This window comes from Dama dama, chromosome 13, assembly GCF_033118175.1.
Source record: "Dama dama isolate Ldn47 chromosome 13, ASM3311817v1, whole genome shotgun sequence".
Classification (NCBI taxonomy): Eukaryota; Metazoa; Chordata; class Mammalia; order Artiodactyla; family Cervidae; genus Dama; species Dama dama.
The window spans coordinates 15951026-15977731 of record NC_083693.1 but is presented as its reverse complement, the minus strand read 5'-3'; the positions used below and the strand labels follow the sequence as shown (position 1 = coordinate 15977731).

The 26706-nt window shown below is 36.0% G+C and overlaps 1 protein-coding gene across 1 annotated transcript; it reads right to left on the bottom strand.

The window, feature by feature from the left end:
- Positions 1-21483: 21483 nt before the first annotated feature.
- LOC133067733 (histone H3.3A) lies at positions 21484-22368 on the bottom strand. Its single transcript, XM_061158582.1, has one exon. The coding sequence runs from the start codon at positions 22234-22236 to the stop codon at positions 21826-21828; it is 411 nt and encodes a 136-aa protein (XP_061014565.1). The 5' UTR covers positions 22237-22368; the 3' UTR covers positions 21484-21825.
- Positions 22369-26706: the final 4338 nt, after the last annotated feature.

Here is a 26706-nt window from a genome sequence, read left to right as displayed (position 1 = left end):
AGCTCTTCACATGAGGTGGCCAAAGTATTGGAGTTTCAGCTTCAGCATCAGTCCTTCCAATGAACACCCAGGACTTACCTCCTTCAGGATGGGCTGGTTGGATCTCCTTGCAGTCCAAGGGACTCTCAAGAGTCTTCTCCAACACCACAGTTCAAAAGCATCAATTTTTCGGTGCTCAGCTTTCTTCACAGTCCAACTCTCACATCCATACATGACCACTGGAAAAACCAGAAGTAGCAACAATTTGTTAATGAACACACAATAAACTATGTAAGTGGTATCATCAAAAACCTAAAAGGGGAGGAGGAATAAATGGATACAACTTTTATATGCCATCAAACTAAACTGTTATAGATTGGGAAGCTAAAGTGTGAGGTCACAAAAAGTCTTAGCCTATTTAAGAATGAACTCATATTATCTTTTCTAACCACAGTGGTATGAAACCAGAAGTCAGTAGCAGGAGGAAAGCTGGAAAAAACCCAAATATATGGAGACTAGACAACATGTTCCTGAATAATCAATGGGTCAAAAAAGAAATAGAAATGGAAATTAAGAGTTAGCTTGAAACCCAATGAAAATGGAAGCACAACCCATGAGATGCTGCAAAAGCAGTCTTAAGAGAGAAGCTTGTAGTGATAAACATCTGCCTATTTTAACAAAGAAAAAGCTCAAGCAAACAACCTCACTTTGCAACTCAAGGGACTAGGGAAAAAAGAACATACAAAGCCTAAATTTAGTAAAAAGAAGGAAATAAAAAGATCAGAGCAGAAATAAATGAAATAGAGACCAGAAAAACAGTAGGAAAAAATCAATGAAACCAAGAACTAAGTTTTTAAAAAAGATAATAAGATTGACAAACCTTCAGCTAGACTGAGTCAGAAAATGAAATAAAAAATATTACAAATGATATAAATACAAAGGATCATGAGTAAGTACTACACACCAACAAACTGTATACCCTAGGAAAAAAATGAAAATTCTTAGGAACACAGAATCTACCAAGACTGAAGATATAAAAAAATTTAAGCAGGCCAATATTGAGTAAGAAGATTGAATCCAGTAATCAAAAACTTCCCAACACAGAAAACCCATATGGTTTTGCTGATGAATTCCACCAAACATCTAAAGAAGAATTAATGAAAATCCTTCTCAAACTATTGCCAAAAAAAATTGAAGAGGAGGGGATATACCCAAACCTTGTAAGTTTACCATTAACCTGATACCAAAGCAAAAAAGGATACTTCAAGAAAAGAGAACTACAGGACGTTATCCCTAATGAAGATAGATGCAAAGAATTTCAAAAAAATATTAGCAAACCAAATTTAGCTGAGTGAAATGATCATTTACCATGATCAAGAGAGATTTATCCTTGGACACAAGGTGGTTCAACCTATGCAAATCAGTCAACATGCTATACCACTTTAATAGAATGAAAGATAAAAATCATATGATCAATTCAACAGATATAGAAAAAGCATTTGACAAAATACATCCTTTCATGATAAAAATGCTCAAGAAAGGAGGTATAGAAGGAACATACCTCAATACAAGTCATACATGACAACTCTATAGCAAATGTTATGTTCAATTGCTGAAAGGCTGAAACCTTCTACCCTATACCAGGAACATGACAAAGGTGCACACTCACCACTGCAATTCGTAACACTGGAAATATCAGCCACAGAAATTAGGCAAGAAAAAACCAGACACCTCCAAATAAGAACGTAAGAAGTAAGATTTTCTTTGCTTCCAGCTAATATGATCTTATATCTATATATGAAATCCTAAAGACATAATTCTAAAATTGCTAGAACTAATAATAAATTCAGTAAAGTTGCAGGACACAAAATCAACATACAGGAAATAGTTGTGTTTCTATACGCTAACAATGAAACATCTGAAAAAGAAACAAAACAATCCTATTCGTAATAGCATATAAAAGAACAAAATACTTAGGGATACATATAGCTAAGGAGGTAAAATTTCTTTTGCCTGAAAACTACAACTGTGATGTAAGAAACTGAAGATGACGCAAACCAAATGATAATAGTATTCATGGATTGGGAAAATTAATATTGTTAAAATGCCCATCATCTCCAAAGCCATCTATGGATTCACTGCAACCCATATCAAAATTCCAAAGACATTTTTCAGAAAAATAGAAAAAAATCCTAAATATGTATGGAGCCATAAAAGACTCTAAATGGCTAAAACTATTAGAAAGAAGAACAAAGAAAGACACATCATACTTTCTGATTTCAAACACTACTACAAAGCTACGGTAATCAAAATAATGTATTAATATAAAAATAGACACACAGGGGATTTCCTGGTGGTCCAGAGCTAGGGCTTGGTACTTTCACTGTGATGGCAATAGTTCAATCCCTGGTCATGGAACTAAGATCCTGCAACCCACCCTGTGCAGACAAAATAAAATAGACACACAAGTCAATGGAACAGAAGCAAGAGCCCAAATATAACCCTTGGATATATAGTCAACCAATATTGACAATGGAGTGAAGAATGCCCAATAGGGAAATGATAATTTCTTTCCTTTAAATGGTGCTAAGAAAATTTGATAGTCTCTTTCCAATCAATGGTGCTGAAAAAACTGAATATTCACACATAAAAGAATAAAAGCAGAATCCTGTCTTACACCAATCACAAAAAATAACTCAAATGGATTAAAGACTTAAATATAAGACCAGAAACCATTAAACTAGAAGAAAACACAGCGTAAAATTCCTTGACATTGGTCATAGCAAGGATATTTTGGATATGACACCAAAAGCACAAGCAAGAAAATAAAAATTAAATAATTTGGACTATATCAAACTAAAGAGTTTCTACAGAGAAAAGGAAGCAATCAACAAAATGAAAAGACAGCCTACAGAATGGGCGAAAATATTTGCAAACCATATATCTAATAAGGGGTTAATAACCAAAATATATTAAAGAACTAACACAACTCAATAGCAAAAACCAAACAATCCAATTTAAAAATGGGCAGAGGATCTGAATAGATTTTTTTTTTTTAAAGGAAAAATACCGATGTCAACAGGTAACATGAAAAGATTCTCAATATCATGTATCATCAGGGAAATGTAAATCAAAATCACAATGAGATGTCACCTCATACCTGTTAAAATGGTTGTCATCTAAAACATGAGATAATAAGCTTAACAATAATGTAAAGAAAAGGGAACCACAATGCACCATTAGAATGTAAATTGCTCTAGTCACTATGGAAACTGTATGGAGGCTCCTCCCACTTTTTGAAACTAACATATAACCCAGGAATCCCACTTCTGGTATATAGGCAAAATACACAAAAACACCCTTTCATGGATCACAGCTTTGTTGTGGTGAAGAAACTTGCAAAACTCAATGAAGTTATGAGCCATGCCATGTAGGACCACCCAAGATGGATGGGTTATAGTGAAGTGTTCTGACAAAATGTTGGTCCACTGGAGGAGGAAATGGCAAACCATTCCAGTATTCTTGCTGTGAGAAACCAATGAACAGTACAAAAAGGCAAAAAGATGTGACACTGGAAGATGAGCGCCCCCAAGAGGGAAGGTGTCAATATACTACTGCAGAAGAGTGGAGGGAAATTACTAGTAGCTCCAGAAAGAATGAAGCTGCTGGGACAAAGTGGGAACAACAATCAGTTGTGGATGTTTATGGTGATGAAAGTAAAGTCCGATGCTGTAAAGAACAATATTGCATAGGAATCTAGAATGTTAGGTCCATGAATCAAGGTAAATTGGAAGTGGTCAAACAGTAGATTGCAAGAGTGAACATTGACATTTTAGGAATCAGTGAACTGAAATGGACCAGAATGAGCAAATTTAACTCAGATGACTGTTATACCTACTACGGTGGACAAGAATCCCTTAGAAGAAATGGAGTAGCCCTCATATTTAACAAAAGAGTCCAAAATGCAGTACTTGGGTGAAATTTCTGAAATTACAAAACAATCTCCATTTGTTTCCAAGGCAAACCATTCAACATCACAGTAATCCAAGTCTATGTCCCAACCACTAAAGCCAACGAAGCTGAAGTTAAACGATTCTATGAAGACTTACAAGACTTTCTAGAACTAACACCAAAAAAAGATGTGCTTCTCATCATAGGGAATTGGAATGCAAAAGTAGGAAGTCAAGAGATACCTGAGTAACAGACAAATTTGGTCTTGGAGTACAAAATGAAAAAGGGCAAAGTTTTGCAGAGTTTTGTCAAGAGGACACACTGGTCATAGCAAACACCATTTTTCAACAACACAAGAGACGACTCTACACATAGACATCACCAGATGGTCAATACCAAAATCAGATTGATTATGTTCTTTGCAGCCAAAGATGGAAAAGCTCTATATAGTCAGCAAGAACAAGACTAGGACCTGACTGTGACTCAGGTCATGAACTCCTTATTGCAAAATTCAGATTTAAATTGAAAATAAATAGGGGAAGCCACTAAGCCATTCAGGTATGACCTAAACCAAATCCCTTATACAGTGGAGGTGATGAATAGATTCAAGGGGTTAGATCTGGTAGAAAGAGTGACTGAAGAAGTATGGACAGAGGTTCATAACTGTACAGAAGGCAGTGACCAAAACCATCCCAAAGAAAAAGAAGTGCAAGTAGGCAAAATGGATGTCTGAGTAGACTTTACAAATAGCTGAGAAAAAAAAAGAAGTGAAAGGAAAGGGAGAAAGGGAAAGATATGCCCCACTGAATGCAGAGTTCCCGAGAATAGCAAGGAGAGATAAGAAGGTCTTTGTAAATGAACAATGGAAAGAAACAATGGAAAACAATAGAATGGGAAAGACTAGAGATTTCTTCAAGAAAACTGGAGATATCGAAGGAACGTTTCATGCAAGGAAGGGCTCCATAAAGGACAGAAATGGTAAGGACCAAACAGAAGCAGAAGAGATTAATAAGAGGTGGCAAGAGTAGACAGAACGATGCAAAAAAAAGTCTTAATAACCTGGATAACCACAATGGTGTGGTCAATCACCTAGAGGCAGACATCCAGGAGTATGAGGTCAAGTGGGCCTTAGGCCTTACTGCAAACAAAGCTAGTGGAGATGGAATTACAGCTGAACTATTTAAATTCCTAACAGATGATGCTGTTAAACTGCTGCACTCAATATGCCAACATATTTGGAAGACTCAGCAGTGGCCACAGGACTAGAAAAGGTCAGTTCATCCCAATTGCAAAGAAGGTAAATGCCAAAAATTTTTCCAACTACCATACAGTTGTGCTTATTTCATATGCTAGTAAATTTATGCTCAAAATCCTTCAAGTTAGACTTCAGCAGTATGTGAGTCAAGAACTTCCAGATGGACAAGCTGGATTTAGAAAAAGCAGAGGAACAAGAGATCAAATTGCCAACATTTGTTGTATCATAGAGAAAGCAAGGGAATTCCAGAAAAACATCTACTTCTGCTTCACTGCCTACACAAAAGCCTTTGACTGTATGGATCACAACAAACTGTGGAAAATTCTTCAAGAGATGGGAATACCAGATCATCTTACCAGTCTCCTGAGAAACCTGTATACAGGTCAAGAAGCAACAGTTAGAACCTTACATGGAACAACTGACTGGTTCAAAAGTGGGAAAGGAGGATGACAAGACTGTATATTGTAACCCTGTTCATTTAACTTCTATGCAGAATACATCATGTGAAATGCCGGGCTGGATGAGTTACAAGCTGAAATCAAGGTTTCTGGGAAAAATATCAACAACCTCAGTATGCAGATGATATTACTCTATTGGCAGAAAGTGAAGAGAAACTGAAGAGCCTCTTGATGATGGTGAAGGAGGAGAGTAAAAAAGCTGGTTTAAAACTCAATATTAAAAAACTAAACTCATAGCATCTGGTCCCATCACTCCATGAAAATAGAAGGGGAAAAAGTGGAAGCAGTGACAGATTTTCTCTTCCTGGTCTCCAAAATCACTGTGAATAGTGACTACAGCTAAGAAATTAGAATACGCTTACTTCTTGGAAAGAAGGCTATGTCAAACTGGACAGCATATTAAAAAGCAGAGACATCACTTTGCTGACAAAGGCCCATATAGTTATGTATGGACATAAGAGTCAGACTATAAAGAAAACTAGTGAAGGACAGGGGAACCTGGTGTGCTGCAGTCCATTTGGTTTGCAAAGAGTCAGACATGACTTAGGAACTGAACAACAACAACAAATGAAAACAAGATATCAAAAAGGAACCTGCACTTCCATGTTTCTTGCAGCATTGTCCACAGATGTCAAAGTATAGTAGCAAGTAATATATATCAATCAATCAATGGATGAAGTAGCTATAAGGTAACCCTGTGTCTCCACTGAGAGTGTCAACCCCTAGCCTAGCACCTAAAATCTAACATTATAAATATGCTTATCTAAGTCTAAGCAGCAGGGTTGGGAATAGAGGGATGAATGAGGCACTTGCCACATGTGCAAGGTCTAAGAGGTGCCAAAAATCTCAGTAATCATGATGAATAATATCTTAGTAAAATATTTTGGGGAGACTGAGACATGATGGAGTAGAAGAACATGAGCTCAATACTTCTTATGAAAACACCAATCTCACAACTTACTGCTGTACAACCATCAACAGCAACAAAAACAAATGCTGGAAGATATCCTACACCCAAAGACAAAGAATCCACAACAAGAGGGGAGCAATTTTAATAAAATAAAATCCACCAGGTGGGCAACCCACAAACTGGGAAATATCATGCCCAAGAAGTTCTCTCGTAGGAATGAAACTGCTGAGCCCCACACTAGGCTCACACGCACGGGGGCCCAGCAATAGGATGAAAAGCCCCCAGACAATCTGGTTTTGATAGTCAGTGTGGTTTGATTACAGGAATTACACAAGATCGGGGGAAACAGAAACTCCACTCTTGGAGGGGACACGCAAGCTCTCATGTACACTTGGACTCGGGACAAAAAACAGTGACCTTGTAAGAGGCGAGGTCAGAGCGACCTGCAGAATTGGAGGGTCTCCTATAGAGGCAGGGGGTGGCTGTTAACTCACTGTCAGGACAAAAACACTGACAGTGACAGTTCTGGGGAGTACTCATTGGCATGAACCCTTCTGGAGGTCGCAATTTCTCACCAAGAGAAAAGGGCCCTACCCAACATCTCCAGTGCTGGGACACCTCAGGCCAGACAACCAACTGGGCAGGAACACGGCGGCACCTATCAGCAGACAGATTGCTTAAAGTCTTCCTGAACACATGGCTGCCTGCTAAATAGAAACCCTGTTGCGGTCCTGCCTGACAAAGAGACAACATTCCGTTCTACCCACCAGTGGGCAGCAACCCGTCCTAACTACCAAGAAGCCTGCAGAAGCCTCCAAGACAGCCTCATCAACCAGCTGGGAGACAGCAGAAGCAAGAACTACAATCTTGCAGCCTGCAGAACAAAAGTCACAATCACAGAAAGCCAGACAAAATGAAACAGCAAAGGAATATGTCCCAGATGATGGAACAAGATAAAACCTCAGAAGAACATTTAAGTGAAGTGGAGATAGGCAACCAGTTTGAAACAGAATTCAGAGTTATAATTGTAATGATGATCCAAGATCTCTGAAAAAAGAATGGCACAGATCAATAAGATATCAGAATTGTTTATCAAACACCTAGAAGAACCAAAGAACAAACAGAGATGAAATAACTAGAATGAAAAATACACTATAAGGAATCAATAGCAGAATAAGGGGAGCAGAAGAATAGATGAGTTGGAAAACAGAATGGTGGAAATCACTGCCATGGAACAAAGTAAATTTAAAAAAAAAACAATTAAAAGAAATGAGGACAGTCTCAGAGACCTTTGAGGCAACATTAAATGCATCAACTTTCGAATTATAGGAGTCCTAGAATAAGAAGAGAGAAAGGGCCTGAGAAAATATTTGAAGAGATAATAGCTGAAAATTTCCCTAACATGGGAAAGGAAACAGCAACAGAAGTCCAGGAAGCACAGAGAGTCCTGGGCAGGATAAACCTAAGGAGGAACACAACGAGATACACAGTAATCAAATTGACAGAAATTAAAGACAAAGAATAAATACTAAAAGGGACAGGGGAAAAGCAGCAAATACAATACAAGCAAATCCCCTTAAGGTTGTCACTTGATTTCTCAGCAGGAGCTCTGCAGAGCAGAAAGGAGTGGCACAATATATTTAAACTGATGAAAAGGAAGAATCTACAACCAAGAATACCCCACCCAGCAAGGCTCTCATTCAGATTCAATGGAGAAATCGATAACTTCACAGACAAGCAAAAGCTAAGAGAATTCAGAACCACCAGACCAGCTTTGCAACAAATGTTGAATGAAATTCTGTCGACAAAAAAAGAAAGGCCAAAACTGTAAACAAGAAAATTACAAATGGGAAAGCTTACCAGAAAATACAAACAATAAAAGTAGGAAATCACCCACATACAAATATGATATCAAAACCAGCAACTGTGAGGAGGGTACAAATGAAAAATATTGGAAATGCATTTGAAATGAAAAGACCAGCAACTTAATCTAATTTATATGGAGGTTGCTATAACAAAACCCCACAATAATCACAAACTGAAAATCTATAATAGATATGAGAGAGTTCAGTCACTCAGTCATGTCCAGCTCTTTGCGACCCCATGGACTGTAGCACACCAGGCTTCCCTATCCATCACCAACTCTCAGAGCCTGCTCAAACTCATGTTCATCCAGGCAGTGATGCCATCCAACCATCTCATCCTCTGTCATCCCCTTCTCCTCCTGCCTTCAATCTTTCCCAGCATCAGGGTCTTTTCCAAGGTCAGTTCTTCTCATCAGGTGGCCAAAGTATGGGAACTTCAGCTTCAGCATCAGTCCTTCCAATGAATATTCAGGACGGATTTCCTTTAGGATGGACTGGTTGGATATCCTTGCAGTCCAAGGGATGCTCAAGAGTCTTCTTCAACACTACTGTTCAAAAGCATCAGTTCTCGAACACTCAGCTTTTTTATAGTCCAACTCTCACATCCATACATGACTACTGGAAAAACCACAGATTTGACTAGATGGACCTTGGTCAGCAAAGTAATGTCTCTGCTTTTTAACATGCTGTCTAGACTGGTCACAACTTTTCTTCCAAGGAGCAAGTGTCTTTTAATTTCATAGCTGCATTCACCTTCTGCAGTGATTTTGGAGCCCCCCCAAAATAAAGTTTGTCACTGTTTCCACTGTTTCCCCATCTATTTGACATGAAGTGATGGGACCAGATGCCATGATCTTAGTTTTCTGAATGTTGAGTTTTAAGCCAGCTTTTTCACTCTCCTCATTCACTTTCATCAAGAGGCTTTTTAGTTCCTCTTCCCTTTCTGCCATAAAGATGGTGTCATCTGTGTATCTGAGGTTATTGATATTTCTCCCAGCAATCTTGATTCCAGCTTTTGGTTTATCCAGCCCACCATTTCACATGATGTACTCTGCATATAAGTTAAATAAGCAGGGTGACAATATACAGTCTTGACGCACTCCTTTCCCGATTTGGAACCAGTCTGTTGTTCCATGTCTGTTTCTAACTTTTGTTTCTAGACCTGCATACAGATTTCTAGGAGGTAGGTAAGGTGGTCTGGCAGTCCCATCGCTTTAAGAATTTTCCAGTTTGTTGTGGTCTACACAGTCAAAGCTCTGGCATAATCAATAAAGCAGAAGTAGATGTTTTTCTGGTACTCTCTTGCTTTTGTGATGATCCAATGGATGTTGGCAATTTTATCTATGGTTTCTCTGCCTTTTCTAAATCCAGCTTGAACATCTGGAATTTAATGGTTCACGTACTGTTGAAGCCTTGCTTGGATATAATAGATAGAGAAAATCTATAATGGATACAGAAAAATGAAAAAGCAACCCAAACAAAACACTAAAATTAGTCATCAAATCACAAGAGAACAAGAGAGGAAGGCTAAAAAAAAAAAAGACCTACAAATGTGAAACAATTAACAAAATGTCAATAAGAATATACATATTGAAAATTACCTTAAATATAAACATGTTAAAAGTTCCAACCTGATGTGTAGACTGCTTGAATGGATTCAAACACAAGACCCAAATATATGTTGCTTTCTAGGAACCCACTTCAGAGCTAGGAACACATACAGGCTGCAAGTGAGGGGACGGAAAAAGGTATTCCATGAAAATGGAAATCAAAAGAAAGCTAGAGTAGCAATACTCATATCAGACAAAGCAGACTTCAAACTAAAGACTATTACAAGAGACAGGGGACACTGCAAAATGATCAAGAGATCAATCTAAGAAGATATAATAATTGAAAATATATATGCATTCCAACATATATATGTTATATATTATATATGTTATATATATATATGTTATATATATATATGTTATATATATATATATTTTTTTATTAGTTGGAGGCTAATTACTTCACAACATTGCAGTGGGTTTTGTCATACATTGACATGAATCAGCCATGGATTTACATGTATTCCCCATCCCGATCCCCCCTCCCACCTTCCTTTCCACCCGATTCCTCTGGGTCTTCCCAGTACACCAGGCCCGAGCACTTGTCTCATGCATCCCACCTGGGCTGGTGATCTGTTTCACCATAGATAGTATACATGCTGTTCTTTTGAAATATCCCACCCTCACATTCTCCCACAGAGTTCAAAAGTCTGTTCTGTATTTCTGTGTCTCTTTTTCTGTTTTGCATATAGGGTTATCGTTACCATCTTTCTAAATTCCATATATATGTGTTAGTATGCTGTAATGTTCTTTATCTTTCTGGCTTACTTCACTCTGTATAAGGGGCTCCAGCTTCATCCATCTCATTAGCACTGATTAAAATGAATTCTTTTTAACGGCTGAGTAATATTCCATGGTGTATGTGTACCACAGCTTCCTTATCCATTCATCTGCTGATGGGCATCTAGGTTGCTTCCATGTCCTGGCTATTATAAACAGTGCTGCGATGAACATTGGGGTGCATGTGTCTCTTTCAGATCTGGTTTCCTCAGTGTGTACGCCCAGAAGTGGGATTGCTGGGTCATATGGCAGTTCTATGTCCAGTTTTTTAAGAAATCTCCACACTGTTTTCCATAGCGGCTGTACTAGTTTGCATTCCCACCAATAGTGTAAGAGAGTTCCCTTTTCTCCACACCCTCTCCAGCATTTATTGCTTGTAGACTTTTGGATAGCGGCCATCCTGACTGGCGTGTAATGGTACCTCATTGTGATTTTGATTTGCATTTCTCTAATAATGAGTGATGTTGAGCATCTTTTCATGTGTTTGTTAGCCATCTGTATGTCTTCTTTGGAGAAATGTCTGTTTAGTTCTTTGGCCCATTTTTTGATTGGGTCATTTATTTTTCTGGAATTGAGCTTCAGTAGTTGCTTGTATATTTTTGAGATTAATCCTTTGTCTGTTTCTTCATTTGCTATTATTTTCTCCCAATCTGAGGGCTGTCTTTTCACCTTATTTATAGTTTCCTTTGTAGTGGAAAAGCTTTTAAGTTTCATTAGGTCCCATTTGTTTAGTTTTGCTTTTATTTCCAATATTCTGGGGGGTGGGTCATAGAGGATCTTGCTGTGATTTATGTCGGAAAGTGTTTTGCCTATGTTCTCCTCTAGGAGTTTTATAGTTTCTGGTCTTACATTTAGATCTTTAATCCATTTTGAGTTTATTTTTGTGTATGGTGTTAGAAAGTGTTCTAGTTTCATTCTTTTACAAGTGGTTGACCAGTTTTCCCAGCACCACTTGTTAAAGAGGTTGTCTTTTTTCCATTGTATATCCTTGCCTCCTTTGTCAAAGATAAGGTGTCCATAGGTTTGTGGATTTATCTCTGGGCTTTCTATTCTGTTCCATTGATCTATATTTCTGTCTTTGTGCCAGTACCATACTGCCTTGATGACTGTGGCTTTGTAGTAGAGTCTGAAGTCAGGCAGGTTGATTCCTCCAGTTCCATTCTTCTTTCTCAAGATTACTTTGGCTATTCGAGGTTTTTTGTATTTCCATACAAATTGTGAAATTATTTGTTCTAGTTCTGTGAAAAATACCGTTGGTAGCTTGATAGGGATTGCATTGAATCTATAGATTGCTTTGGGTAGAATAGCCATTTTGACAATATTGATTCTTCCAATCCATGAACATGGTATGTTTCTCCATCTGTTTGTGTCCTCTTTGATTTCTTTCATCAGTGTTTTATAGTTTTCTATGTATAGGTCTTTTATTTCTTTAGGTAGATATACTTCTAAGTATTTTATTCTTTTTGTTGCAATGGTGAATGGTATTGTTTCCTTAATTTCTCTTTCTGTTTTTTCATTGTTAGTATGTAGGAATGCAAGGGATTTCTGTGTGTTAATTTTATATCCTGCAACTTTACTATATTCATTGATTAGCTCTAGTAATTTTCTGGTAGAGTCTTTAGGGTTTTCTATGTAGAGGATCATGTCATCTGCAAACAGCGAGAGTTTCACTTCTTCTTTTCCTATCTGGATTCCTTTTACTTCTTTTTCTGCTCTGATTGCTGTGGCCAAAACTTCCAACACTATGTTGAATAGTAGTGGTGAGAGTGGGCACCCTTGTCTTGTTCCTGATTTCAGGGGAAATGCTTTCAATTTTTCACCATTGAGGGTGATGCTTACTGTGGGTTTGTCATATATAGTTTTTATTATGTTGAGGTATGTTCCTTCTATTCCTGCTTTTTGGAGAGTTTTAATCATAAATGAGTGTTGAATTTTGTCAAAGGCTTTCTCTGCATCTATTGAGATAATCATATGGTTTTTATCTTTCAATTTGTTAATGTGGTGTATTACATTGATTGATTTGTGGATATTAAAGAATCCTTGCATTCCTGGGATAAAGCCCACTTGGTCATGATTTTTTTAATATGTTGTTGGATTCTGTTTCCTAGAATTTTGTTAAGGATTTTTGCATCTATGTTCATCAGTGATATTGGCCTGTAGTTTTCTTTTTTTGTGGCATCTTTGTCTGGTTTTGGAATTAGGGTGATGGTGGCCTCATAGAATGAGTTTGGAAGCTTACCTTCCTCTGCAATTTTCTGGAAGAGTTTGAGTAAGATAGGTGTTAGCTCTTCTCTAAATTTTTGGTAGAATTCAGCTGTGAAGCCATCTGGTCCTGGGCTTTTGTCTGCTGGAAGATTTTTGATTACAGTTTCGATTTCCTTGCTTGTGATGGGTCTGTTAAGATCTTCTATTTCTTCCTGGTTCAGTTTTGGAAAGTTATACTTTTCTAAGAATTTGTCCATTTCATCCAAGTTGTCCATTTTATTGGCATAGAGCTGCTGGTAGTAGTCTCTTATGATCCTTTGTATTTCAGTGTTGTCTGTTGTGAGCTCTCCATTTTCATTTCTAATTTTGTTAATTTGGTTCTTCTCTCTTTGTTTCTTAATGAGTCTTGCTAATGGTTTGTCAATTTTGTTTATTTTTCAAAAAACCAGCTTTTAGCTTTGTTGATTTTTCCTATGGTCTCTTTAGTTTCTTTTGCATTTATTTCTGCCCTGATTTTTAAGATTTCTTTCCTTCTGCTAACCCTGGGGTTCTTCATTTCTTCCTTCTCTAATTGCTTTAGGTGTAGAGTTAGGTTATTTATTTGGTTTTTTTCTCGTTTCTTGATGTAAGCCTGTAATGCTATGAACCTTCCCTTAGCACTGCTTTTACAGTGTCCCATAGGTGTTGGGTTGTTGTGTTTTCATTTTCATTCATTTCTATACATATTTTGATTTCTTTTTTGATTTCTTCTATGATTTGTTGGTTATTCAGAAGCGTGTTATTTAGCCTCCATATGTTTGAATTTTTAACAATTTTTTTCCTGTAATTGAGATCTAATCTTACTGCACTGTGGTCAGAAAAGATGACTGGAATGATTTCAAGTTTTTTGAATTTTCCAAGACCAGATTTATGGCCCAGGATGTGATCTATTCTGGAGAAGGTTCCGTGTGCACTTGAGAAAAAGGTGAAGTTAATTGTTTTGGGGTGAAATGTCCTATAGATATCAATTAGGTCTAGCTGGTCCATTGTGTCATTTAAGGTTTGTGTTTCCTTGTTAATTTTCTGTTTAGTTGATCTATCCATAGTTGTGAGTGGGGTATTAAAGTCTCCCACTATTATTGTGTTACTATTAATTTCCTCTTTCATACTCGTTAGTGTTTGCCATACATATTGCGGTGCTCCTATTTTGGGTGCATATATATTTATAAATGTTATATCTTCTTCTTGGATTGATCCTTTGATCATTGTATAGTGTCCTTCTTTGTCTCTTTTCACATCTTTTATTTGAAAGTCTATTTTATCTGATATGAGTATTGCAACTCCTGCTTTCTTTTGGTCTCCGTTTGCATGAAATATTTTTTTCCAGCCCTTCACTTTTAGTCTGTATGTTTCTCTTGTTTTATGGTGGGTCTCTTGTAGACAACATATATAGGAGTCTTGTTTTTGTATCAATTCAGCCGATTATATATGTTATATATTATATAATATATAATATTATAATAAATATTATATTATATATTTATGCATATTTATATATTATAAATATATATTTATATATTATATGTAAATAATTTATAATATAAATATATATTTATTATAAATTAATGATGATCAAGGGGTCAATCAAAGAAGATATAATAATTGAAAATATATATACATTCCAACATATATATGTTATATATTATATATAATATATATAGTATTATATATAAGTATATATATTTATAAATTATTTATATATATATTTATATATATCAAATAAATATAAATATTATAATATAATTATAAATAATATATAATATGATATATATTATATATATGTTATATATTCTCAATATATAAGGCAAATATTAACAGCCTTAAAAATAGAAATCGAAAGTAACACAATAACAATGGGACTATAACATCCTATTATTATCAATGGACATATCACCCAGACAGAAGATCAATATGAAAACACAGCCTTAAATGACACATTAGACCAAAGAGACTTAATTGATATTTATAGAACATTCCATCCAAAAGCAGCAGAATATACATTCTCCTCAAGTGCAGATAGAACATTCTTCAGGACTGATCACATGCTGGGCCACAAAGCAAGCCTCAGTAAATTCTGAAATCATATCAGGTATCTTTTCTGACCACAACACTATGAGAATATAAATCAACCATATAAAAATAAAATTAAAAAAACATGTGGAGGCTAAACAATATACTACTAAACAACCAATGGGTCAATGAAGAAATCAGAGAGGAAACAAACAAGAAAAAATGCCTAGAGAGAAATGAAAACAAATGCACAATGATCCAAAACCTATGGGATGAGGCAAAACAGTTTTAAAAGGGAAAATTATAGCAATACAGCCTTGCCTCAGGAAACAAGAAAAATCTCAAATAAACAACCTAACCTTGTATCTAAAGCAACTAGAGAAAAGAAGAACAAACAAAATCCAAAGTTAAGAGAAAGTAATCATAAAGATAAAAACAGAAATAAATGAAATAGAGATGAAGAAAATCATAGAAAAGATCAATGAACCTAAGAGCTGGTTATTTGAAAAGATAAAAAATATTCATAAACCCTTAGGCAGACTCATCAAGAAGAAAGAAAAGGCTCACATCAATAAAATTAGAAATGAAAAAGGAGAAGCTACAACGGATACCAAAGAAATACTAATGATCACGAGAGACTACTATAAGCACTATATGCCAAAAAATGGATAACTCAGAATAAATGAACAAATTACTCACAAGGTACAATCTCCCAATTTGAACCAGGAAGAAATGGAAAATATGAGCAGGCCAATCATGAATGCTGAAATTAAAAATGGAAACTAAAAAGCCCCCAACAAACAAATGTCCAGGATCAGAGGGCATCACAGGCAAATTCCATCAGACATTTAGAGAAGAGTTAACACCAATCCTTCTGAATCTCTTCCAAAAAATTACAGAGCAAGAAACACTCCCAAACTCATTCTATGAAGCCACTACCACCCTGATACCAAACCAGAGAAAAATAGCACAAAAAAGAAACTTTCAGGTCAATATCACTGATGAACATAGATGCAAAAAAATTTCAGGAAACTACTAGTAAACCAAATCAAATAATACATTAAAGAATCATACACCATGATCAAGTGAGATTTATCCCAGGGAAGCAAGGGTTTTTCAATATTTGCAAATCAGTTAGTGTGGTACATCTCATCAACAAATTGAAGAAAGCATCATGATCGTCTCAATAGATTCAGAAAAAGTTTTGACAAAATTCAACACCCGTTTGTAACAAAAACTCTCTGGAAATTGGGCAGAGAGAACATGCCTCAACACAATAAAGGCCATTATGATAAACTTACAACTAGCATCATACCCCTTGGGAAAAGCTAAAATAATTTCCTTTAAGATCAAGAACAGGGCTTCCCTGGTAGCTCAGCTGGTAAAGAATCTGCCCGTAATGCAGGAGACCCCAGTTTGATTCCTGGATCAGAAAGAGCCCCTGGAGAAGGGCTAGGCTACCCATCTCCATTCTCAGATGGTATAGAATCCGCCTGCAATGCAAGCGACCTGGGTTTGATCTCTGGGTTGGGAATATCTCCTGGAGAAGGGCATGGCAACCCACCCAATATTCTTACCTGGAGAATCCCCATGGACAGAGGAGCCTGGTGGGCTGCAGTCATTAGGGTCTCAAAGAGTAGGACACGACTGAGCGACTAAGCACAGCACACAGCAATATCAAGAACAAGGCAGGGATGTCCACTCTTGCCAATTTTATTCAACATGATTTCAAAAGTCCTAGCCATAGCAATCACAGAAAGAAAACAAAGTTTAAAAAGAAAATATTAAAACTGTCACTCTTTGCAGATGACATGATACAATACAAAGGAAACACTGAAGATGCTACCAGAAAGAACTTAGAGCTTATCAGTGAATTTGGTAAAGTTGCAGGATACAAAATTAATACACAGAAATCTCTTCATTTATATACACTAACAATGAAAAATTAGAAAGATAATTATCCCATTTACCACTGCATCAAAAAGAATACAATACCTAGGAATAAACTTGCCTAAGGAGGCAAAAGACTTATAATATAAAAGCTGTAGGACCCTGATGAAAGAAATAAAAGATTACACAGACAGATGGAAAAATATACCAAGTTCTTAGATTGGAAGAATCAACATTGTCAAAATGACTATACTATCCAGATTCAATGCAATCTCTATCAAATTACCAATAGAATTTTTCACAGAACTAGAACAAAAAATTTAAGATTTGTATGGAGACACAAAAGACCCCAAGTAGCCAAAACAATCTTGAGGAAGAAAAATGGAGCTGGAGGAATCAGGCTCCCTGACTTCGGACTATATTATAAAGCTACAGGAATCAAAATGGTACAGTCCTAGGACAAAAACAGAAATACAGATCAAAGTGGAACAGGACAGAAAACCAAGAAATAAACCCAAACATCTATGGTCAATTAATCTATGACAGAGGAGGCAAGACTATACTTTGGAGAAAAGATAATCTGTTCAGTAAGTGGTGCTAGGAAAACTCAAAAGCTTCATGTAAAACAATGAAATTAAAATATTCTTTAACACCATACACAAAAATAAACTCAAAATGGTTTAAAGACCCAAATATAAGACCAGATAGTATAAAACTAAACTATATAGAGAAAAACATAGGCAGAACACTCTTTGATATAAACCAGAGTAATACCTTTTTTGATCCATCTCCTAGAATAATGGAAATAAAAACAAAAGTAAACAAATAGGACTTAATTAAACTCAAAATCTTTTGCATAGAAAAGGAAACCATAAACAAAACCAAAAAACAAACCAGAGAATGGGAGAAAATATTTGCAAATGATGCATCCAACAAGGGATTAATTTCCAAAATGTACAGCATATTCAGCTCAATATAAAAACAAACAATTCAATCCAAAAAAGAGAAGAAAATCTAAATAGACATTTCTCCAAAGACATACAGATGTCCAAGAGGCATGTGAAAAAATGCTCAACATCACTAATTATTAGAGAAATGCCAAACAAGACAACAATGAGGTACCACCTCACACTGGTCAGAATGGCCAAAATGTTGGAGAAGCTGTGTAGAAAAGGGAACCCTCCTACAGTGTTGGTGGGAATATAAATTGGTACATCCACTATGGAGAACATACAGAGGTTCTTTAAAAAGCTAAAATAGAGCTCCCATATGACCCAGTCCTGGGCATATATCCAGAGAAAAACATGGCTTGAAAAAAATACATGCACCCCAATATTCATTGCAGTGCTGTTTACAACAGGCAAGACATGAAGTGAAGTGAGGTGAAAGTCACTCAGTCATGTCTGACTCTTTGCAACCCCATGGACTGCACAACCCATGGAATTCTCCAGGCCAGAATACTGGAGTGGGTAGCTTTTCCCTTTTCCCAACCCAGGGATTGAACACAGGTCTCCTGCATTGCAGGTGTATTCTGCAATACATGGGAAGCCCCAGCCGATACGTGGAAACAACCCAAATGTATATCAAAAGATGAATGGATAAAGAAGATGTGGTACATATACACAATAGAATATTAGTCATCAAAAGGAATGAATTAATGCCTTTTGTAGCAACATGGATGGACCTGGAGATTATCATATTAAGTGAAGTAAATCAGACAGAAAAAGACAAATAGCATATGATATCCCTTGTATGTGAAGTCTAAAAAATGATACAAATGAACTTATTTACAAAACTGAAAAACAGAAACAGACTCACAGATTTAGAGAAGGAACTTATGGACAAGGAACCAGGGAGAAGAGTGGGGAAGGGGGCCATTGGGATTGACATGTACACACTGCTATATTTAAAATAGATAATCAACAAAGATCTACTGTATAGTACAGGAAAATCTTCTCAATATTCTATAATGACCTAAATGGGAAAAGAACATGAAAAAGAATACATACATGTATAATTGATTTACTTTGCTGTACACCTAAAACTAAGACAACATTGCTAGTCAACTACACTCCAATATAAGGTAAAAATTTTTTAAAGGATGTGATATATATGGGCTCCCCAGTGGCTCAGTGGTTAAGAATCTGCCTGCAATGTAGGAGATGTAGTAGATGCAGAAGATCCCCTGGAAGAGGGCATAGCAACCCACTCCAGTATTCTTGCCTGAAGAATCCCATGGACAGAGGAGCATGGTGGGCTACAGTCCATAGGGTCACAAAGAGTCAGACATACCTGAAGCACCTTAGTATGCACACACACACATATATATACAAATATGTATATATATGCATACATATATATGGAATATTATTCAGCCATGAGAAAGGGGAAATTCTATCATCTCGTAAAACACAGTTGAACCTTGAGCACATTATGCTAAGTGAGACAAGACAGGCGGAAAAAGACAAAATACTGTATGATATTTATATGTGAATCGTAAAAAGCTGAAATTCTAGATACAAAGAGTGGACTGGTAGTTAATACTATGGCCTGGGGGGTGTGGGGAGTGGGAAGACATTGGTCAAAGGGCACACACTTGCAGCTGGAAGATGAATAAGTTCTGGAGATCTAATATACAGCATTTTTATTACATCAACAGTATGGTATTATACTTCAAAGTTGCAAGAAGTTTAGATCTTAGATATTCACACCACAAAAAAGAAATAATTATTATGTGATATGATAGAGGTGTTAGCTAAGTGCTTCATTGGCAATAATATTGCAATATATAAATGTATCAAGTCACATATTATACATCTTAAGCTTACACAATGTTATGTGTCAATTATATCTCAATTTTTAAAAACCATCCACAATTAGAATATTAAAAGGAAAGTAGAAATATCCTACTAGATATTAAGACATATTCCCAAGCCACAAATATAAGAGAAGGTGGTAATGATACAAAATAAAACAACTTCCCCTTCAAAATACTAATAAGTAAATGCAATAGAATTGAGAGCACATAGAGAGACCTATGGAGATGTACAACACAGTTAATTCCAGAAATGATTTGGGAGAGGACAGCTCAGTAAATAGTGTTGGTAAAATTAGTTTACCACACAGAGAAAAATAAAACTGGATTCCTACCAGTTTAGTATGACACAAAAACATAATCTCCAAATGGATTAAATAATTAAAGGTTAAAATAGAACAATGGCATTACAGAAAACACATCTTTCTTACCTAGACTGAACTTTCAAAGTACAAACTCTAATGAAAAATTTGATGAATGTAATTGCATCAGAATGCAGGAAACAAAATAGTATAATTGGAAATCACTCCATGGAGTAAACATTTTTATAAAAATCTTCAAATATATTTTTTTTTATTAAAAAGATAAATTCTTTTTTTTATAACTGCATAGTATTCCTGTGGTATGGCGTCCCATAGTTTACTCAGCCATAAACAGCTAGTAAATTGTTCCCAATATTTTGCAAGTATCAATGAATAACCTTATGCATTTGTAGTTTCATATTGTTAGAGAATTCTCCTTAGGGTAGAGCCCTAGAAGTGGTGTTGCTGAGTAAGTTCATGTGATGTTTTGTTAATATTGCCAAACCTGCCCTCAGAGGTGTTATATCAATTTTCACTGTCTCCAACTGTGTATAAGAATGCCTATTTCTCCACAACCTTGTCAACAGAATGCTGTCATATTTTTTATTTTTACCAGACTGATGTGAGAGGACATATATCTTTTAAAAATTTATTTATTTATTTATTATAGTTAGAGGCTAATTACTTTACAATATTGTGGTGGTTTTTGCCATACATTGACATAAGTCAGCCATGAGTGTACATGTGTCCCCCTGTCCCAAACCCCCCTCTCACCCCCACCCCCCGCCCCGCATTCAATCCTCTGGGTTATCCCAGTGCAGTGGCTTTGAGTGCCCTGTTTCATGCATTGAAGTTGGACTGGTCATCTATTTCACATATGGTAATATACATCTTTCAATGCTATTCTCTCAAACCATCCCACCCTCGCTTTCTCCCACAGAATGAAAAGTCTGTTCTTTATATGTGTGTCTCTTTTGCTGTCAAGAATATAGGGTCATCATTACCATCTTTCTAAATTTCATATAGATGTGTTAATATACTGTATCAGTGTTTTTCTTTCTGACTTAACTTCACTCTGTATAATAGGCTCCAGTTTCATCCACCTCACTAGAACTGACTCAAATGTATTCTTTTTAACAGCTGAGTAATATTCCATTGTGTACATGTACCACAACTTTCTTTTTTTTTTTTTTCAATGTAAAACATTTAATTTAAAAATGTTGACACTACAATATATAAAATAGCTATTATAAATGCACATAGTGTATTCTATAGCTGCCAGGTTTATTTTTTTTTTAAGGAAACTGTAAGTTACACTGTGGTTAAGACTTGTATCTTCACCCTTGAAAAAGCCCACATTCTATCACAGTGATGTATGGTCAGACTTAACAGCCCCAATTGTTAAACACTTGGATCAAGTCATAACCAGTTTTATTGCAAAAGGACCCTGTACACATTTATCAATTCTAGTACCTTAATAGCTACCCAACAAGTCATTAACATACAGAAACATGCATCATGAGAAGCAAGAAATATCACCCATCCCTTCTGCATATTAGCAACTTGTCACTCCTGAGCAACAGTGCTCACATCACTGAGGTCTGTGAACAGTCACTTTTCGCATTCATCCTGAGTGAAAGATGGAATGACTTAAGTACAAATGCAACATATAAACAATTTCTTACAAAAAAAGTCACAAATTAAACAGAAGTATTTTACAGAATTTACTACAAAACACCATAAAAACTGCCTTCACTTAAGCTCTCTCTCCCCGTATCCGGCGAGCCAATTGGATGTCTTTGGGCATGATGGTGACTCTCTTAGCGTGGATGGCACACAGATTAGTATCTTCAAACAAACCCACCAGGTACGCTTCGCTAGCCTCCTGCAGCGCGCCGATGGCGGCACTCTGGAACCTCAAGTCGGTTTTGAAATCCTGGGCGATCTCCCTCACCAACCTCTGGAAAGGCAGTTTCCGGATCAAAAGCTCGGTGGATTTCTGGTAACGACGGATTTCTCGAAGCGCAACAGTCCCGGGCCTGTAGCGATGAGGTTTTTTCACCCCGCCAGTAGAGGGAGCGCTTTTCCTGGCCGCTTTGGTGGCCAACTGCTTGCGGGGCGCTTTCCCACCCGTTGACTTACGAGCAGTCTGCTTGGTTCGGGCCATTTTGTTTTACCTAATGCCGAAATTATAGGCCGCTTCTCCGACCACCGCGCAGCCGCTGCTGCCCAAAGAGCCGCAGTAGCTGAGACACAGGAAGGACCCCTTCCAACGAACCACCAAACCGCTCTGCCCCACAACTTTCTTATCCATTCATCTGCCGATGGACATCTAGGTTGCTTTCATGTCCTGGCTATTATAAACAGTGCTGTGATGAACATTGGGGTTCATGTATCTCTTTCAATTCTGGTTTCCTCAGTGTGTATGCCCAGAAGTGGGATTCCTGGGTCATATGGCAGTTCTATTTCCAATTTGTTAAGGAATCTCCATACTATTCTCCATAGTGGCTGTACTAGTTTACATTCCCACCAACAGTCTAAGAGGGTTCCCTTTTCTTTCTCTGCACCCTCTGCAGCATTTACTGTTTGTAGACTTTTTTGATAGCAGCCATTCTGACTGGTGTGAAATGGTACCTCATTGTGGTTTTGATTTGCATTTTTCTGATAATGAGTGATGTTGACATCTTTTCATGTGTTTGTTAGCCATCTGTATGTCTTTTTTAGAGAAATGTCTGTTTAGTTCTTTGGCCTATTTTTTGATTGGGTCGTTTATTTTTCTGGTATTGAGCTGCATGAGCTGCTTGTATATTTTGGAGATTAATTCTTTGTCAGTTGTTTCATTTGCTATTATTTTCTCCCATTCTGAAGGCTGTCTTTTCACCTTGCTTATAGTTTCCTTTGTTGTGCAAAAGCTTTTAAGTTTAATTAGGTCCCATTTGTTTAATTTTTGCTTTTATTTCCAATACACTGGGAGGTGAGTCATAGAGGATCCTGCTGTGATTTATGTCAGAGAGTGTTTTGCCTGTTTTCCTCTACGAGTTTTATAGTTTCTGGTCTTAAATTTATATCTTTAATCCATTTCGAGTTTATTTTTGTGTATGGTGTTAGAAAGTGTTCTAGTTTCATTCTTTTACAGATTGTTGACCAGTTTTCCCAGCACCACTTGTTGAGGAGACTGTCTTTTCTCCATCGTATATTTTTGCCTCCTTTGTCAAAGATAAGGTGTCCATAGGTGCGTGGGTTCATCTCTGGGCTTTCTATTTTATTTCATTGATCTATATTTCTGTCTTTGTGCTAGTGCCATACTGTCTTGATGACTGTAGCTTTGTACTATAGTCTGAAGTCAGACAGGTTGATTCCTTCAGTTCCATTCTTCTTTCTCAAGATTGCTTTGGCTATTCAAGTTTTTTTTGTGTGTGTGTTTCCATACAAATTGTGAAATTATTTGTTCTAGTTCTGTGAAAAATACCTTTGGTAGCTTGACAGGGATTGCATTGAATCTATAGATTGCTTTTATAGTAAACTCATTTTCACTATATTGATTCTTCCAATCCATGAACATGGTATAATTCTCCATCTATTTTCATCATCTTTGATTTCTTTCATTAGTGTTTTATAGTTTTCTATATACAGGTCTTTTGTTCCTTTAGGTAAATTTATTCCTAAGTATTCTGTTCTTTTCATTGCAATGGTGAATGGGGTTGTTTCCTTAATTTCTCTTTCTGTTTTCTTATTGTCAGTGTATAGGAATGCAAGGGATTTCTGAGTATTAATATTATATCTTGCAACTTTACTATATTCATTGATTAAGTCTAGTAATTTTCTGGTGGTGTCTTTAGGGTTTTCTGTGTAGAGGATCCTGTCACCTGCAAACAGAGTTTTACTTCTTCTTTTCCAATCTCGTTTTCTTTTATTTCTTTTTCTGCTCTGATTGCTGTGGCTAAAACTTCCAAAAGTATGTTGAATAGTAGTGGTGAGAGTGGGCACCTTTGTCTTGTTCCTGACTTTAGGGGAAATGCTTTCAATTTTTCACCATTGAGGATAATGTTTGCTGTGGGTTTATCATATATGGCTTTTATTATGTTGAGGTATGTTCCTTCTATACCTGCTTTCTAGAGAGATCTTATCATAAATGGGTGTTGAATTTTGTCAAAAGCTTTCTCTGCATCTATTGAGATAATCGTATGGCTTTTATCTTTCAATTTGTTAATGTGGTGTATCACATTAATTGATTTGTGAATATTGAAGAATCCTTGCATCCCTAGGATAAAGCCCATTTGGTCATGATGTATGATCTTTTAATATGTTGTTGGATTCCATTTGCTAGGATTTTGTTGAGGATTTTTGCATCTATGTTCCTCAGTGATATTGGCCTGTAGTTTTCTTTTTTTGTGGCATCTTTGTCTGGTTTTGTTATTAGGGTGATGGTGGCCTCATAGAATGTGTTTGAAAGTTTACCTTCCTCTGCAATTTTCTGGAAGAGTTTGAGTAGGATAGGTGTTAGTTCTTCTCTAAATTTTTTGTAGAATTCAGCTGTGAAGACTTCTGGTGCTGGGCTTTTGTTTGTTGGAAGATTTTTTGATAACAGTTTCAATTTCCATGCTTGTGATGGGTCTGTTAAGATTTTCTATTTCTTCCTGGTTCAGTTTTGGAAAGTTATACTTTTCTAAGAATTTGTTCATTTCTTCCAAGTTGAACTTTTTATTGGCATATAGTTGCTGATAGTAGTCTCTTATGATCCTTTGTATTTCTGTGTTGTCTGTTGTGATTTCTCCATTTTCATTTCTAATTTTGTTGATTTGATACTTCTCACTTGTTTTCTTTATGAGTCTAGTTAATGGTTTGTCTATTTTATTTATCTTCTCAAAGAACCAGCTTTTAGTTTTGTTGATTTTTGCTATAGTCTCCTTTGTTTCTTTTTCACTTATCTGCTCTGATATTTATGATTTCTTTCTTTCTACTAACTTTGGGGTTCTTCATTTCTTCTTTTTCTAGTTGCTTTAGGTGTAAAGTTAGGTTATTTATTTGATGTTTCTCTTGTTTCTTGAGGTATGCTTGTATTGCTGTGAACACTCCTCTTAGCACTGCTTTTACTGAATCCCATAGATTTGGGGTGGTTGTATTTTCATTTTCATTTGTTTCTATGCATATTTTGATTTTCTTTTTGATTTCTCCATGATGTTTTTTAGCCTCCATATGTTTGTGTTTTTAACAGTTTTTCTTCCTGTAGTTGACATCTAATCTTACCACATTGTTTTCAGAAAAGATGTTTGAAATGATTTCAATTTTTCTGAACTTACCAAGGCTAGATTTATGGCCCAGGATGTGATCTATCCTGGAGAATGTTCCGTGTGCACTTGAGAAAACAGTGAAATTCATTGTTTTGGGGTGAAATGTCCTATAGATATCAATTAGGTCTAAATGGTCCATTGTATCATTTAAAGCTTGTGTTTCCTTGCTAATTTTCTGTTTGGTTGATCTATCCATAGGTGTGAGTGGGGTATTAAAGTCTCCCACTATTATTGTGTTACTGTTAATTTCTCCTTTCATACTTGTTAGCATTTGCCTTACATATTGAGGTGCTCCTATGTTGGGTGCATATATATTTATAATTGTTGTATCTTCTTCTTGGATTGATCTTAAGAAATTAGTTCTTAATGTTTAAATTTGACTTTATTAAGAGTGTATTTGAATTTTTTCATATTTTTGGGCTATGTTAATATCTTTAGTTGTCAGTTGTCTGTACATGATTTTTCCCATTTATCAAATGGATTTTTGGTGTCTATCCCTCAACTTTTAAGTTCTTTTATATTACAGAAATTAGTCCTTTGTTATATATGCTATGAATATGTTCTCCCAGGTTATCTGTTGATTTAAAATTTTTTTTAAATTATGAAAGTATGAATACACATTTACAGGAGACTTGGAAAATACAGAATAAGGCTGCATATAGTTCCACTATATATTACAATTTTAAGTAGATGAATTAAGATTTTTAGTTGTAGTTTCAACGTCAAACACTCAAAAATTAACAGAATGAACATACAGAGAGAAGGATATAGTAAACCTGAAAAGCACTGTGAACCAATTCAACATAATGAAAATGTATACAGTTTTCATTTGACAGAAAGTAAAAATTCTATTCAAGTTTCCAGAGACTGTAAATTAGGAGACACTGGAACATATCCAGGAACATAAAATGAGGTGCAACAGTTTCATGATCTAAATGCATTCTCTTATCACTGTGGAATTTTGTTAGAAATCAATATCAAAATATATTTGAAAATAACCTATATATTTTCAAGTGCAATGTGACACTTACCAAGAAAGATAATTGACTTAAGCCATCAAAACTTCAGTAAAGTTAGACTGAAAAAAAACACTGAAAAAAAATCTTCTTGATTGCAAGAAAAAAAAAAATCATTAAAATGAGAAATTAGTATCAAAATGAGAAAATATTAAAGATACTCTAAACAAAATCCCATGTATTTGGAAATTAAATGTCCTCTTTTAAATGATGGGTGTATCTAAGAAATGATAACAAGGAAAATTAGAAAATATATGTAATAGAATAAAAATGAAGAAAAAAGAATTTACCAGAATTTGTCGCATGCAGCTTAAGCTGTTCAATGCAATT

Bases quoted from the DNA above. Each gene is read 5' to 3' on its own strand.
- LOC133067733 (XM_061158582.1), bottom strand. From the start codon at position 22,236: ATGGCCCGAACCAAGCAGACTGCTCGTAAGTCAACGGGTGGGAAAGCG.